This window comes from Dendrobium catenatum, unplaced genomic scaffold (genome assembly GCF_001605985.2).
Source record: "Dendrobium catenatum unplaced genomic scaffold, ASM160598v2 fragScaff_scaffold_1338, whole genome shotgun sequence".
Lineage (NCBI taxonomy): Eukaryota > Viridiplantae > Streptophyta > Magnoliopsida > Asparagales > Orchidaceae > Dendrobium > Dendrobium catenatum.
In genome coordinates, this window is record NW_021319800.1 from 625,068 (window position 1) to 637,979 (window position 12,912).

General features: G+C 32.8%; 1 protein-coding gene across 2 annotated transcripts in view; it reads right to left on the reverse strand.

Annotated features, from left to right (window-relative positions):
• Positions 1 to 12,479: 12,479 nt before the first annotated feature.
• Positions 12,480 to 12,912, reverse strand: part of LOC110115077 (pullulanase 1, chloroplastic) — a 94,796-nt gene continuing 94,363 nt past the window's right edge. For both annotated transcript variants that reach the window (XM_028699549.1, XM_020848207.2), the window contains one exon: positions 12,480 to 12,804. In XM_028699549.1, coding sequence (XP_028555382.1) covers positions 12,694 to 12,804 — 111 coding nt within the window. In that variant the 3' untranslated portion in view covers positions 12,480 to 12,693. The remainder of the gene's footprint in view (positions 12,805 to 12,912) is intronic.

A 12,912-nucleotide genomic window follows, 5' to 3' on the forward strand; every position in this document is an offset into this window, starting at 1 on the left:
CTCGCTTGCGCGCCCGCTCGCGCTCGCCAGTGCGGCCACTCGTGCACCAGTTTTGGGTCAACCCGCCGGGTCAGGTCCGGGTTCGGATTTTCGACCCGTTTCTCTACCCTGGTCGGGTTAGGGTCGACCCGTTTTCCACCCGGGTCAGCTCGGGTTCAACCCGAACCCGACCCGTTGACCCGAATTGACACCCCTACCTGCAACATTATAACCCCTACAACTAAAGGCCAATAGTCCCATGACAACAATCATACAAAACTTCCTTCACACAAATAGAAATTAATATTTTTTCCCCAAAAAAAAAAAAATTAATAATTTTAATTTTACATTATTACCTTTCATAATCATATGATGGAAAACAACATGAAGAGGGCCTCATATTAATCATTTCATTTCAATAATATAATGATGTCATTTTTTTAAAATAATTTTTATTTAAACTAAGTTCATAACTTCCAAAAAATAATGACAAATGATCTATCAAAATTCAAAATTTATAATTAATTTCATAAAATGAGACAAAATAATAATTTTAATAAAATAATAACACTTCATAATTTATCTCTTTCAAATTTTCTTTAACAAAATAATTATAATATATATATATATATTATTAATTTTTCTTTGAAAAAAAATGTATTAATTTATCTGATGAAAGATAATATTATTTATGCAATATTTTAGATAATATAACATTTATGTTATAAATATATGGCCCTACTAATTTACTGATATGCCAGCCTTTGGAATATGTTGATTAGTCTATATATATATAATGGCCTACCATTCCCATGAGGGCCACATGTGACACATCTGTCCTTGTCCTCTTTCTAAGCATTCATCTCCTTTTATTAATGTACTGAAAGTTTGTATTATATTGATGAAGGCTATAATTCTAACTCATGTTGATTTGATTTTTTTGTCCAATCAATTCAAAATTTTTTTGTCTAAGCTTCGATTGGGACAACTATCTTACTGATTTTTAAAGCAATTTTTTAAAATTTTAATTTTTGTACTTAAAAATTACTTTAAGAAGCAGTAAAAAATCGTCTCAAACAATCTAAGTCGAAACATTAACCACTTAATATTTCTGCACAATCATACTTCACAAATATATACTATGAGACTTAGATAATAGTATTGCATGATTTGCATGTGTTAGTCTTGCTTGTTAGCTCTGATCTGAAGTAAACAGTCGGTTTTATATTCATTCTTCTACATTGAATTCTTAATTCAAAGTAGATACGCATATTCATATATGAAGATGTATAAGCATAAACATAAAAAATGTGTTGAGATTGAATTGAGTTTTTCATCAAAGAAGAGTACACATGCCTTTGACTCGTGATGCTATGTTAAAGGTTTGGGATAATGAAGGAAATGTGTTGAAGAAAAATAGTCGCTAAAAATATCATATAATATGAAAATAAAAAGGTAATATGAGCTTTTCTCCTACTCACTTTCTCCATTCATAACTATAAGGGGTATTAAAATTGACATGGAATAAGAGGCTTCTAGAACTTTTCTCATAACCTTATTTGCCTCCTCATTCTTATATTATGATAAGAATGATAGATGGAAAGAAATAGTGGTTTTTCATTAGTTACCATATAGATGGCTAGGGAAGTGATTTTTTATATTAGTTATTATGGAATAATAGAGAAGAGTAGGCACATGTTAAATATTAATAATTTAGCATGCAACCGTTATGTTATGGTATAAATGATAAATTAATGTTTTTTTTGTATGTATATTTTATCATCCTTATGCAAGGATGTAGAAATAAAATTTTTAGCCTAAAATTTTCTTTTATCTGAGAGAATGTTGTCATGTTTTATGCTTGATCGAGTAGTTTATAACTTAGGCTAGATTTTTGGCCTTTGGATAATCAAGTAGCTAGAGTCACAAAATTAGGTGCATGAAATGATTCATTTCCTTAATAAATAAGCCTGAGTTGAGTAGATAAAGTGTTGAGTGGTTGAGAAGTATACAATAATTGATCATAATTGATATCCTATATGATTTTGATGATTGTAGTGGTTGACCATTGTGTGGATGCAACTTTCCAAACTCTATGTATATGAATTACCTCCCCAAGTTCTCTATTCTATTGACAAGACTTTATTTGTGGGATTAAAGTGCTCTATTGGAGTGTGACAAATGACTTCTCTATAAAAGTGCTAAATAAACCAACATATAACAAAGATGCAGTCATCGCCTCTCTGCCAAAGCCGCTGCTGGTACATTGCACAGGAACATCTAATAAACTTCAACCATTGGATCATAACAAATCTCAAGAATCATAACCTGACATGTGTAAAGAGGAATACATACTTTCATATATATATATATATATATAATGTACTGAAACACCTTTAGTATGGATGGAAAATACATTACATGAAATGAGAAAGCTTCCTGCAATACCTTAGCCTTTCCTTTGTTCAATGTTTCTTAGCATTAATACTTCTATGTAAAGTTATAGCTTTCTTCATTCTAGGATCCCTTCTTCTACAAGCACAAAATTGTTAGTGGTCTAAAGTTGATCAACTGAATCATGTCACATATTATCGATGTTCGATGTTGATATGGATTTATAAATCATTTAAATGAGTGCTACTTTTCATCTTGCTAACTATTAATGAAATCTTTAGGGATTTATTTGAGGGGGTTTCTTAGTAAGGAGATTTGCTGATTCAACGTAGTTCTTCTAAGAAAATTAATTGTGTTTTGAGAAGCTAAGTAGAGCTTTGGGCTATTGAAACCACTTAGGATCTCTTCTTAGCTACCACTAACAACAATATCCATGATCCTTTAATTTTAATATGTTTGTTATGTGATATTCATTAATGTTATAATTATCCCCTTCAACATACATGCTCTTCATTAATATGATAGTCATAATTTTCATAATTAGTATATTATGAAACGCATGCTCCTAATCTTCATGATACTCATGAGATGAATCCTCAATTACTTAGTTGAGATCATGCACCTAATTTCTAGTTAGCTTCAATATATAAGAAATTTCCCACACCATTTTATGAAACTTTGATGTTCACTACTTAACTAATATCATCACCTAAATTTCTTGAAGCAACATTGGTGCTTGCTCCTCAGCCTACATCATTGTTTGCAACATTATATAATATTGGATTCTCGTTCCTAACCCAAGATCATTTTCTAACTTTTTATGTAACTTCAAAGCTTGGCATTAAGCTAACATTATTGTGTGTACTTATTTATGCACTTTAGTTTTAATCGTCATTTACAAAATTTTGATTGATGCTCAATAGGTGACATCTTCACTTAGTACCATTACAATCTCCAGTTGGACTCTTCTAGGGGTGCAAACAAGTCGAGTCGAGCTCAAGCACTAACAATCTCGAGCTGAGCTCATTTATTATTTAAATTGTTCGAACTTGAGCTCGGGCTTGAACTCAACTCGATATTTTTATTTTTGGCTTGAACTCGGCTCATTAACTCGAGCACAAACAAGATGCTCGAACTCGGCTCATTTATTGGCTTGTTAGCTCGTTAAAGTGATTTTTTCCAAGCTAGAACCATAATTCCTTAATTTCATTTTGTATGAAACAAATGATGATCACAAAATTCTCATTTTGTAGGAAAACGTACAACAAAAATTCTAAAGAATGACACACAATAATTTAAATATACAATATTACATTTGCCTTTTTTTTCTTATATCAAATTACCAAGAGATAAGGTTCTCTTCCAACAGATTATCATCAACAACATTATAATTTATAATTGATTCTCATCAAGACATCAACAACTTCAACAGAAGCAAGGTTCCCTTCAACAAATTGCCAACAAATTGAGAAGCAAGAAGTTCACTCTTTAATAGAAACATGAATATAATTTTTAAAGCAAGAACATTATACTGAAGACAACATGATATAATAAAGTTTACACTTTAAAATAAATCTCATACAACAAAATTAACTGCAAATGATCAAGAATATCCATTATCTTTTTCACTTTGCGCATGCTCAAGCACCTTCAAGTAGTGAATCTGCAAATGGAAAAAAAAGGCAGAATCATAAGTATTCTTGTAATTGTTATAAGAGAATATGTGTGGAGGGATGTGTTACCTTTCAAGGTTCTTCTAACTTATAAGCACTGTTATGTCCACCTCTTCATCATCATCCTCTTCTTACAAGTAATTTACATCCAATGTTAGCATTTGTACTACCAAATGAGAAACTTTGAAAATAAAAACTACAACAAATTATCATCTTTGTCCTTCCTTTTAAATTGTAGTGAGAACAAATTCAATTTGATCCACATATGAGGGCTTGAACTATTTCAATACCTAATTTATAACGATATGCATCAACAACCCTCTCATATGCAATAAATGTAGATTCAGAAGCAACTGTGCTAATTGAAATAGCAATGATATCAATAACCACTCCTGATAAGATGTAGTACTTCATCTGGTTGCACTTCCACCATGCTATAACACTGAAGAGGTGTCCTGCAGGACAATTTTTCAAATCATCCTCAACATACTTATCTAAATTAGATTTGACGAGTGTTTTATTTATTTTTTTGTGAACCATATGCTTCAAAATCTTGTCAACCACTGTACTTATTCCTACCACATTCTTGGATACTTCTAAAACCACTACTTAAACCTGTAGCACTTGATCTTTCCACTCTAAATGTGCCATCTGCATCATTTACCTTCTCTTCAAAAAAAGATGTGTAATCTTCATATAACTCATACAATAAGCTGCGGACATAGGGAACATTTTATATGATTTCATCGCCCTCATAGATCATTGGAAATGCATATTCTATGACCCCAAACTTCAATCTTCAGTCCATAATAGCACGAAATGTCATGAGGAGATTACACTCACCCTAATACTCGTCAAATTTAGACTTTATTTTTGTTGTCATCTCCTTAATGAAAATATTTAAAGTTAGTGCCTCATCATCTTATACTTTTTTTGTTTGTACAAATCTGTGAAATAAATCCGTTTGAAATGGGATAATATGTTCCTGGGGTGATTTTTGTTGCCTCATTAAAAAATTCCAAAACATCACATAACTTTCCAATGTTATCTCATTCCACCGACAAGTACAATACGCAACCTCTCTTTCCATGCAAGACAAGAAAGCTTCTTTCATTTATTTATTTATTTTTTGTGACGAGGAAGTACTGTCCTTAGGCCATTGAAAATCTCAGTTGATCTAGCATGCAACCCACTCCAATTTACACAGGCCACTACTTAAGGCTTCCACTGCTTGCCAAGGGATTCGAATAAAGGACCTGGACTTTGCCCAGCCGGCTCTTCACCACCCAGACAAGCAGCGGCGGGTTTCTTTCAATTTTAGTGCCACACTAAGCATGCTATACGTAAAGTTCCAACGGATTGGGCAAACCATGCCAAGCTTTCTTGTTAGTAATTGTAACAGCTGGACAGCTTTAGAAAACTTTGCCAACCTATCCTCAGAAGCATTTATAAAATTATCTTCGGATGTTTTCTTCCCTTTTCTTACTATCTATTCGATTTCATTTGTGTTTTGATTGGTCTGCTCGTTATCCTGATAGTTGTATCCTCATTTTCTCCCAAAATATTTTTTTTTCTTATTATCTGATTGCATTACCCTTGCTTTATTGGGTTCTTCTTCTTCGAGCTCTATTTTTCCTGACCTAAAAATCTCCTCTTTTCGTGAGATGCCGTCGTCATGAATTTTGGATGAGGAAGTTTTGACTCTCGCTTCTCCTTTCGAATTTGCGCTTGTCGACATCCTATGTGAAGAAAAAAAAACACCCAACAAACTTAAAAACTTATACTGGCATCTGCAATATTTGACGAAAACATACAAAAGAAAAATATAAAATTATAAAAGATGAAAAATTATTATGACGAATTTAACATATCATGATAATTGTAATCAGAAAAAAGACAATATGAAAAATTATGATGAATAAATTCTTTAATGATGAAAAAAATGAAAATTTATTAGATCAGTCTGTCAGATTTTCTCATCGTAGAATTGAACTTTCTTCAAAGAAAAACAGTTTCTAGTTAACAGTAAAACTAAAAATATGTACAGTTCCAGGAAAAAAAATTCTTCAATAAAAAAACTCTGTAAGAAAGATTTAACACCTCAAAAACATTTCATGAAAACTCAAAAATATTTCTTGAAAAATCTGTAAAAAAGAATTTAATATCTCAAAAATGTTGGTTTGGACTCTAGATGACGAAGAAGAACAGCCTAAAGAACCCCGGTCAAATAGCGAGCTCTCAATCTTAATTCCCAAACTAGCGAGCTCGACTTGTCAACTAAATAAAAATTCCAAACGAGCTCGAGTCGACTTGACTCATTTGCACCCCTATAGGCTCTTCACTCTTGAATAATGTCACTTCTTCTATGTATAAAATTACATATTAACTTTAAGGATGGTCTGATTTTCATAATCATATAAAGAGTAAAGTTAATACTTATTTTATGTTACTACATAAAAAATTTCATCATATTATATATTCAATTATTATTATTATTGAGAAATGTTACAATAAATAATAGATAACAGTCAAAATCTTTAGTAGATTTTATTTAACCTCCCCAAATGAATTATGATTATCCAACAAGTCTCTTAATTAATAATTCTAAATAAATTTAAAATTTAAAATAAATTATATAAAATAATTAAATTAAGCTATCTATTTTTTTTGTTTTAAAATATATTATTGCTCGCTAATATTGATTAAAGTTTGAAATAAAAAATATTAATAAATTTTAATTGATATTGAAATGAAATAAAATATAAATCTTGCAAGCTTAAAATCACTGCTAGAATAAATTTAATAAATTTATTATTATTATTATTTTAATAAATAAGTTGAGATTTATTGTATAATTGAATATCATAATGGTTGAGAGAGGATTTATCATCTTATTTTTATTTTTTAAAATCATAAAAAATAGATGTAACTTCGATGGCATGTAATAATTTTATTATATGACAATAAATCTATAAAAGGGAGCATTGTAATGCCTTATACATTTGAAATAGTATTACAAGTTATGTTCTTAGATTATTATCTCATTGTTCTCTTGGAAGAATGAGAGATTCGATGACTGAGAAACTAAAATTGGGGGTCACATTTTTTCTCTTTAATAGAAAGGAGATTGAGAAATAATGAGTTGTCGATTATTTTAGGGGAATCACGACAAGAATTTCTTAATTTGTTTGGCCTTTTTTATGATGAAATCCACAAAATCAATGTGAACAACCAATGGTTTTATTGTGTCTTGGAATATTTGTGGCGGCGAAGAAATATAAACTTTAACGTCTAAGCCTCGTACGAAGATCGAACACACAAACATATGAAAGATAGTGGTGTAATGTTCATAAGAGACGCATATTTTTACGTGAAAAATCATGAAAAGGAAAAAAAAATCAAGGAGTCTAATCCGATTTGAATGAATTCATTAGTATCAATGATTGATTACAAATAGTATCCCTCCTCGCATGAGAGTGCTGGCTTAATGCATTAAATACACATTTTATATAGTTCACTAAATGGTAACTGTTCTTAAAAGAGTATTCACATGTATTTTTGATGCAGCGCACATGCCACCACCGGTATACCGGCTATAAGGGACGTTACTTACTTTTTGCCACCATACCCACTTATCTGCTTTTTCCATTAGCTATTACTTATTTCAGCATTTTTAGTATTTAGTATTATTATATGTGCTTTTAGTCGCCTCACCTGATATAGCAATTAGAAAAGAATACCGGAAGTATATGTACCAGAGCTCAAAGTAAAGCAAAGCAGAAGAAATATAGAAGACTCTTTCTAGCATTGACACTGTTCCATTGCTTTCCAGTTTTTTCCTTGTTTTTCTTTCTCTGTTTTTCGTTTGCAGGTTGTGTTCGTTGGCTCATTCCCAGCTGCTGCACCAGATTTTTGATCGATAGAACCATAATCAACGGGTGAAGATAGTCAGAGGGATCGGAGTCGATTTTTAAGATTTGTTGTTTTATCCAATACAAATATGCTTATTTTGAGGGCTTTCTTATTATGGGGCCTCTTACTTGACTACTCATCTTAGATGCCACACCACTAGATGAATCATTCTTAAAGAGCATAAATTGTGCCACCATGTGAAATTAACCAATTTCTTTCTAATAAAAGCCATAGAATATGAAACCCCATAAGAATAATAAAATCAAACTCTTAAACATCAAAGTGCTTTTTGATGCGATACTTGAAATTTTATTATAAATTGCAAATCTAAGCTTATTCGTATGATAGTGCACTCCTGGGATGGGTGACCCACTAGAAAATTACACCAAGGAGATAAAATTGTAAGACTACTAAGCCAAAACAAAAAAAAATCTCAATAGTTAAGAATTTGAATTATTACAAATAGAATCAAATCATCACATTAATTAAAGATGGGAACTAAGTGTCATAAAATAATAAAGTGTTATGCCAGGGGTGCCACTTCATGAACCTATAGGGAGAAAATATTGTGAGAGCATTAGGCTAAATAAAAAAATATATCAATGGATAACAATTTTGGATTTTTATAATAGGACACCATAATTTATGTTATAAAGCACATAAAATTTTAAGTATGGTGCTTAGCTTTTATTTGGAAGCACTCTTTCTATCGATGACAACATGGCCAATTTTCTCTAATGCAATCCTGAATTCATAGTAAAAGAAGTGGAAAGCAAATGCCATGTCTAGCATGTAATTAGTTAACAATTGTTACCAATGTTCATTGAGCCCAACTTTTAATATAAATTATTTCCTAGTGGTGCTAAGGTTTATGCTATAAGACATTTGTGGTTACTAGTTAGATCGACTACTTTACATATATTGTAGATAAAAATTTTTCACTAGCAACCATTTTCAAACTGTTTGCTACTCTATACATTATTGACAATATTAAGATTCTTAGAAAAAAAAATCATGATGAAATAAGGATTAGATTATGTTCTCCAATACTATTTTTTTTCTTAAGACTGACATTCTCAATACGAGCACCAAATATGTTAATGATAGAAACTCTTTAGCCATTGTAATGATGTTTCATGGTGCTAGAATGAAATAATCTCAATTATGGGGAAGAAAGTACTTCTATTAGGGCACATGAAGTGGGAGTAAGGGAAACTCAAGAGGTAGCAAAATTAGTGAGTAATTTATGAGTGATGCATATGGGGCCTTGGAGGAGATGATGGTGAGTTGCATGGTTAAGAAGTTTGTGAATCAAAGAAGCAAGAGAAAGAAGGGAATAACACACAAGGATTAAGATGTCCAAAGTTCAATTTAATAGTCTTGTATGCTGTATAGTGACATGAAGAGGGTTGCAATAAGAAGGATATATAATATTTGTTACATAGAATGATCATTTTATTAGGCTTGTGATATCAACATTGTAAGAGGAAAAAATCCCCTATTAACGAAACAACTATCATTTCACATAAAGAATTCATCCACAGATATGTAAAATACAAATTTGCAAAATGCATCAAGATTCGTATTAATATGAGTGAATCCAAGCCGTCCGATATATTACTTACAATCACATTTATCTAACAAATATCATGGCTGAACATTCATCACCATCCTTTATATTATTGCACACCAAATTAAAATTGTGCACACAAAAGAATCTAACTGAGAATGAAAACAAATTCAACAAATTCTTTTCCAAACATTCCAAAAATGTCGCTATTGACATTGTAAAGTTTCTTCAATCAAATTCAATCAGAATTTTATCAAACACCAGAAAAAATTGTACGTTCATGAAAGGAATCTCATATGCAGAACTTGCCAAAGGGTTTGAAAATTGACATTTTTATCGTCATATTATGAAGCATATACTTCCTTTTGGGCATCAGAAAAATAATATGCCAAATAACCTCCCAAATAAAAAATCAGCACATTTTTTTTGCCCAATTATCAGGTATATTTTAGTTAATAAAACATATATGAAAATTAAATAAACACTTATAAGTAGGTATATTATGTCATATTTATTTATTTATTTCTAATGAAAGGGGAAATTTCAACATCCCATTCTCGAACCATAATTGAGATTCATTAATTTTCCTATAACAAAGCTCGACTGAATCATAAGACAATGATTCTATTGGCCTACACAATGAAACATGATGCACTTGAGTTTACTCAAAAATGCAAAAACTGCCAATTGCATTCCAATCTCACCCATAAACCCGCTTTGGAGCTTGCATTATTTCAGAGTCCTTGACCTTTCGCCCAATGGGAAATTGATATAAATGAGCCCTTCCCTATAGGCACTGGACAACCGAAATTCATTATCCTGGTTGTAGATTACTTCACCAAATAGGTGGAGGCAGAACCTTTGGCGAAGATTACAGAAGCAAATGCTAAACAGTTCTTGTGGAAGAATATAGTCTATTACTTTGGCATTCCTGCAATCATTACTAATAATTAGACAATTTACTAGGAAGATCTTTACATCTTTTTGTAAGGATTTTCATATTAAGCTCATCAACACAGCTCTCGCCCATCCTCAAGCAAATGGGTAAACGGAGGTTACAAATCGAATAATTCTGAAAGGGCTGAAGACACGCCTAGGAAAGGCTGGGGGGCAATGGGGTTAAGAACTCCCAAATGTCCTCTGGGCTTATCAGACCACTGCCAGAACTCCTATAGGAGAAACCCTGTATAATCTCTATTTTGGTACAGTAGCAATCATACCGGTTGACATTGGAGTCCCGAGCAATAGAGTTTAGATTTTTAACTTCAGTAACAACGAGGAAAGGCTCAGAACTAATTTAGATCTCCTTCCAAAAGTGAGAAATGAAGACTCACTCAGGACCGTTGCATACAACCAAATAATTACTCGTCACTATAATCGGAGGGTGAGACCTCGACATATCTCTATTGAGGACTTAGTTCTGCGAAACATCAAAGCCGCTGGAAAAGGGAGGGGCGGCGAGTAGAGAGGAGAGAGGGAGAGGGAGGAATTAAGAGAGTTAATCCTTTGATTTGGGTCCAGGTTTGGAAGGAAAATAATTGAGGGAGGAAGCATGGTACCATCAGAGAGAGAGAGAGAGAGAGAGAGAGAGAGAGGTGTCAAATTCAATGTATTTGAGTTAGGGATCATATAATCAATCAATTTAGAATTTAATTAGTTAATAGAATGAAAGAAACTTCCAAAAGCTAATGTGCTTAATTAGGAAGGATTTTAAATTCAAATTGGATTAATTTGAATTTAAATTCTTCTCCTAATGACAATCTCAATGAAGAAAGAGGGGCTTTCGGGAGGGAAGTGGGGTTAGGGAGGGAGGTGGTCGACGATTAGGCTGGGGTATGGTGGCTCTTAGACAAGAGGAGGGAGGAGAGGTGGGTGGTTGGTGACGATTTGGAGAGGGAAGGGTGGTTGGTCGGCTAGGGAAAGAGGGGAAGTGGTGTCTTCGGCCGGCAGCTAGGAGAGGGAGTTTGGTCAGCGGTCCATAGAGAAGAAGATAGAGAGTTTAGAGAAAGAAAGATAAACCATTAGCTTGGGCATTTCCTGCGACTGATGGGTGCTATTTTGCCCTCACCTAAGGACTTCAAATCACGAGCCCGGACTAAGGGTGCAAGTGAGCTGAGTCGGCTCGAGCTCGACTCATTTATGGGCTCGCGAGCCGAGCTTATCAAGCTCACGAGAAACGAGCTCGAGCTTGATGAGGCTCGGCTCGTGAGCCGACTCGAATAAATTTTAATTTTTAAAATTAAGTAATTATTATTTTTTATTACATTTAAATCTTAAAAAAATGACCAAATTCAATTTTTTTTAAACAAAAACAGCATAGTACAATTCCCCAAAAAAATAAGGGCATTAAATATTTTAATATATTCGCAAATCCTTGGGTGGCCCAAGAAATCTTTCTTTTATATATATAGAAAAAAGCAAGAGATATTTCTTTTATTTATAGGAAAAAGCAAGTAACGGACAACTAAGAGTTGTGCAGATGAGCACCCCAAGGTTTTGGCTGGCTTGCTTGTTAGAAACCGGGCGGGTAATGAAGAAATCGGGTGGGCGAGAAATCAAAATTGATATAACCTTAATTTTATGTGCTTACGGATTGACAAAATTAAATCAAAAGAAAGATAGAATTGCAAGTGACCAACTAATGATGCAGAGGATGTTCTCCAAAATCATTAGAAAAATGTAGTTACCACTGGAGCCGAAGCCCTTTGCTGTTCAAGCCCCTATGATTAATTCTAAAACAGCATCAAATCAGGTTTCCAAAATATTTAACCCAACAACTAGTTAAGCTAATGTGTTCTACACCTTTGGTTTGATTTTCCAGAAAAAAACTAGCTCATATGCAAAAAAATCAGACAAATTATCTTAATCAGTAGAATGAGAATTGAAAATCTCAAAAGAAATAAATTTAAGGCAAGCACTTCTAGTTTCCTTCCTAACCAAACACCATAAACTCTCATCAGTTTTATGTAATTTTAACATTTGCTGAAGCAATTATTACTACAAATTCAACTCAAACATTTTTAAAGTGCATCCAAGTTTGATTATCTGGGCAGTTTATGCATACATTATCATCTATATTTATACATGACATTCCTCAAGCTTTCTTAAAATTAAGCAACTCAAAGGTTGAAAGGACAAAACTCAGTAAAATAAGCTCAAATTACATCAATTTCCACGTACCTCAACGAACACTGCTGTGGTTCTCTGAGGAATTTTGAAGCAGCCAGAAGAGCTTTCATAAGAGGATCTCTTGACCAAGCTATCAGCAGAATCAAGCTGAAACGAGTTGGACATGTCAAATCATCTGCTCATCTCAAACTATGTAGCACCGATACACCTATTTATGAAGGTGTGCTGTATCCGATACGCCAATACACGGATACG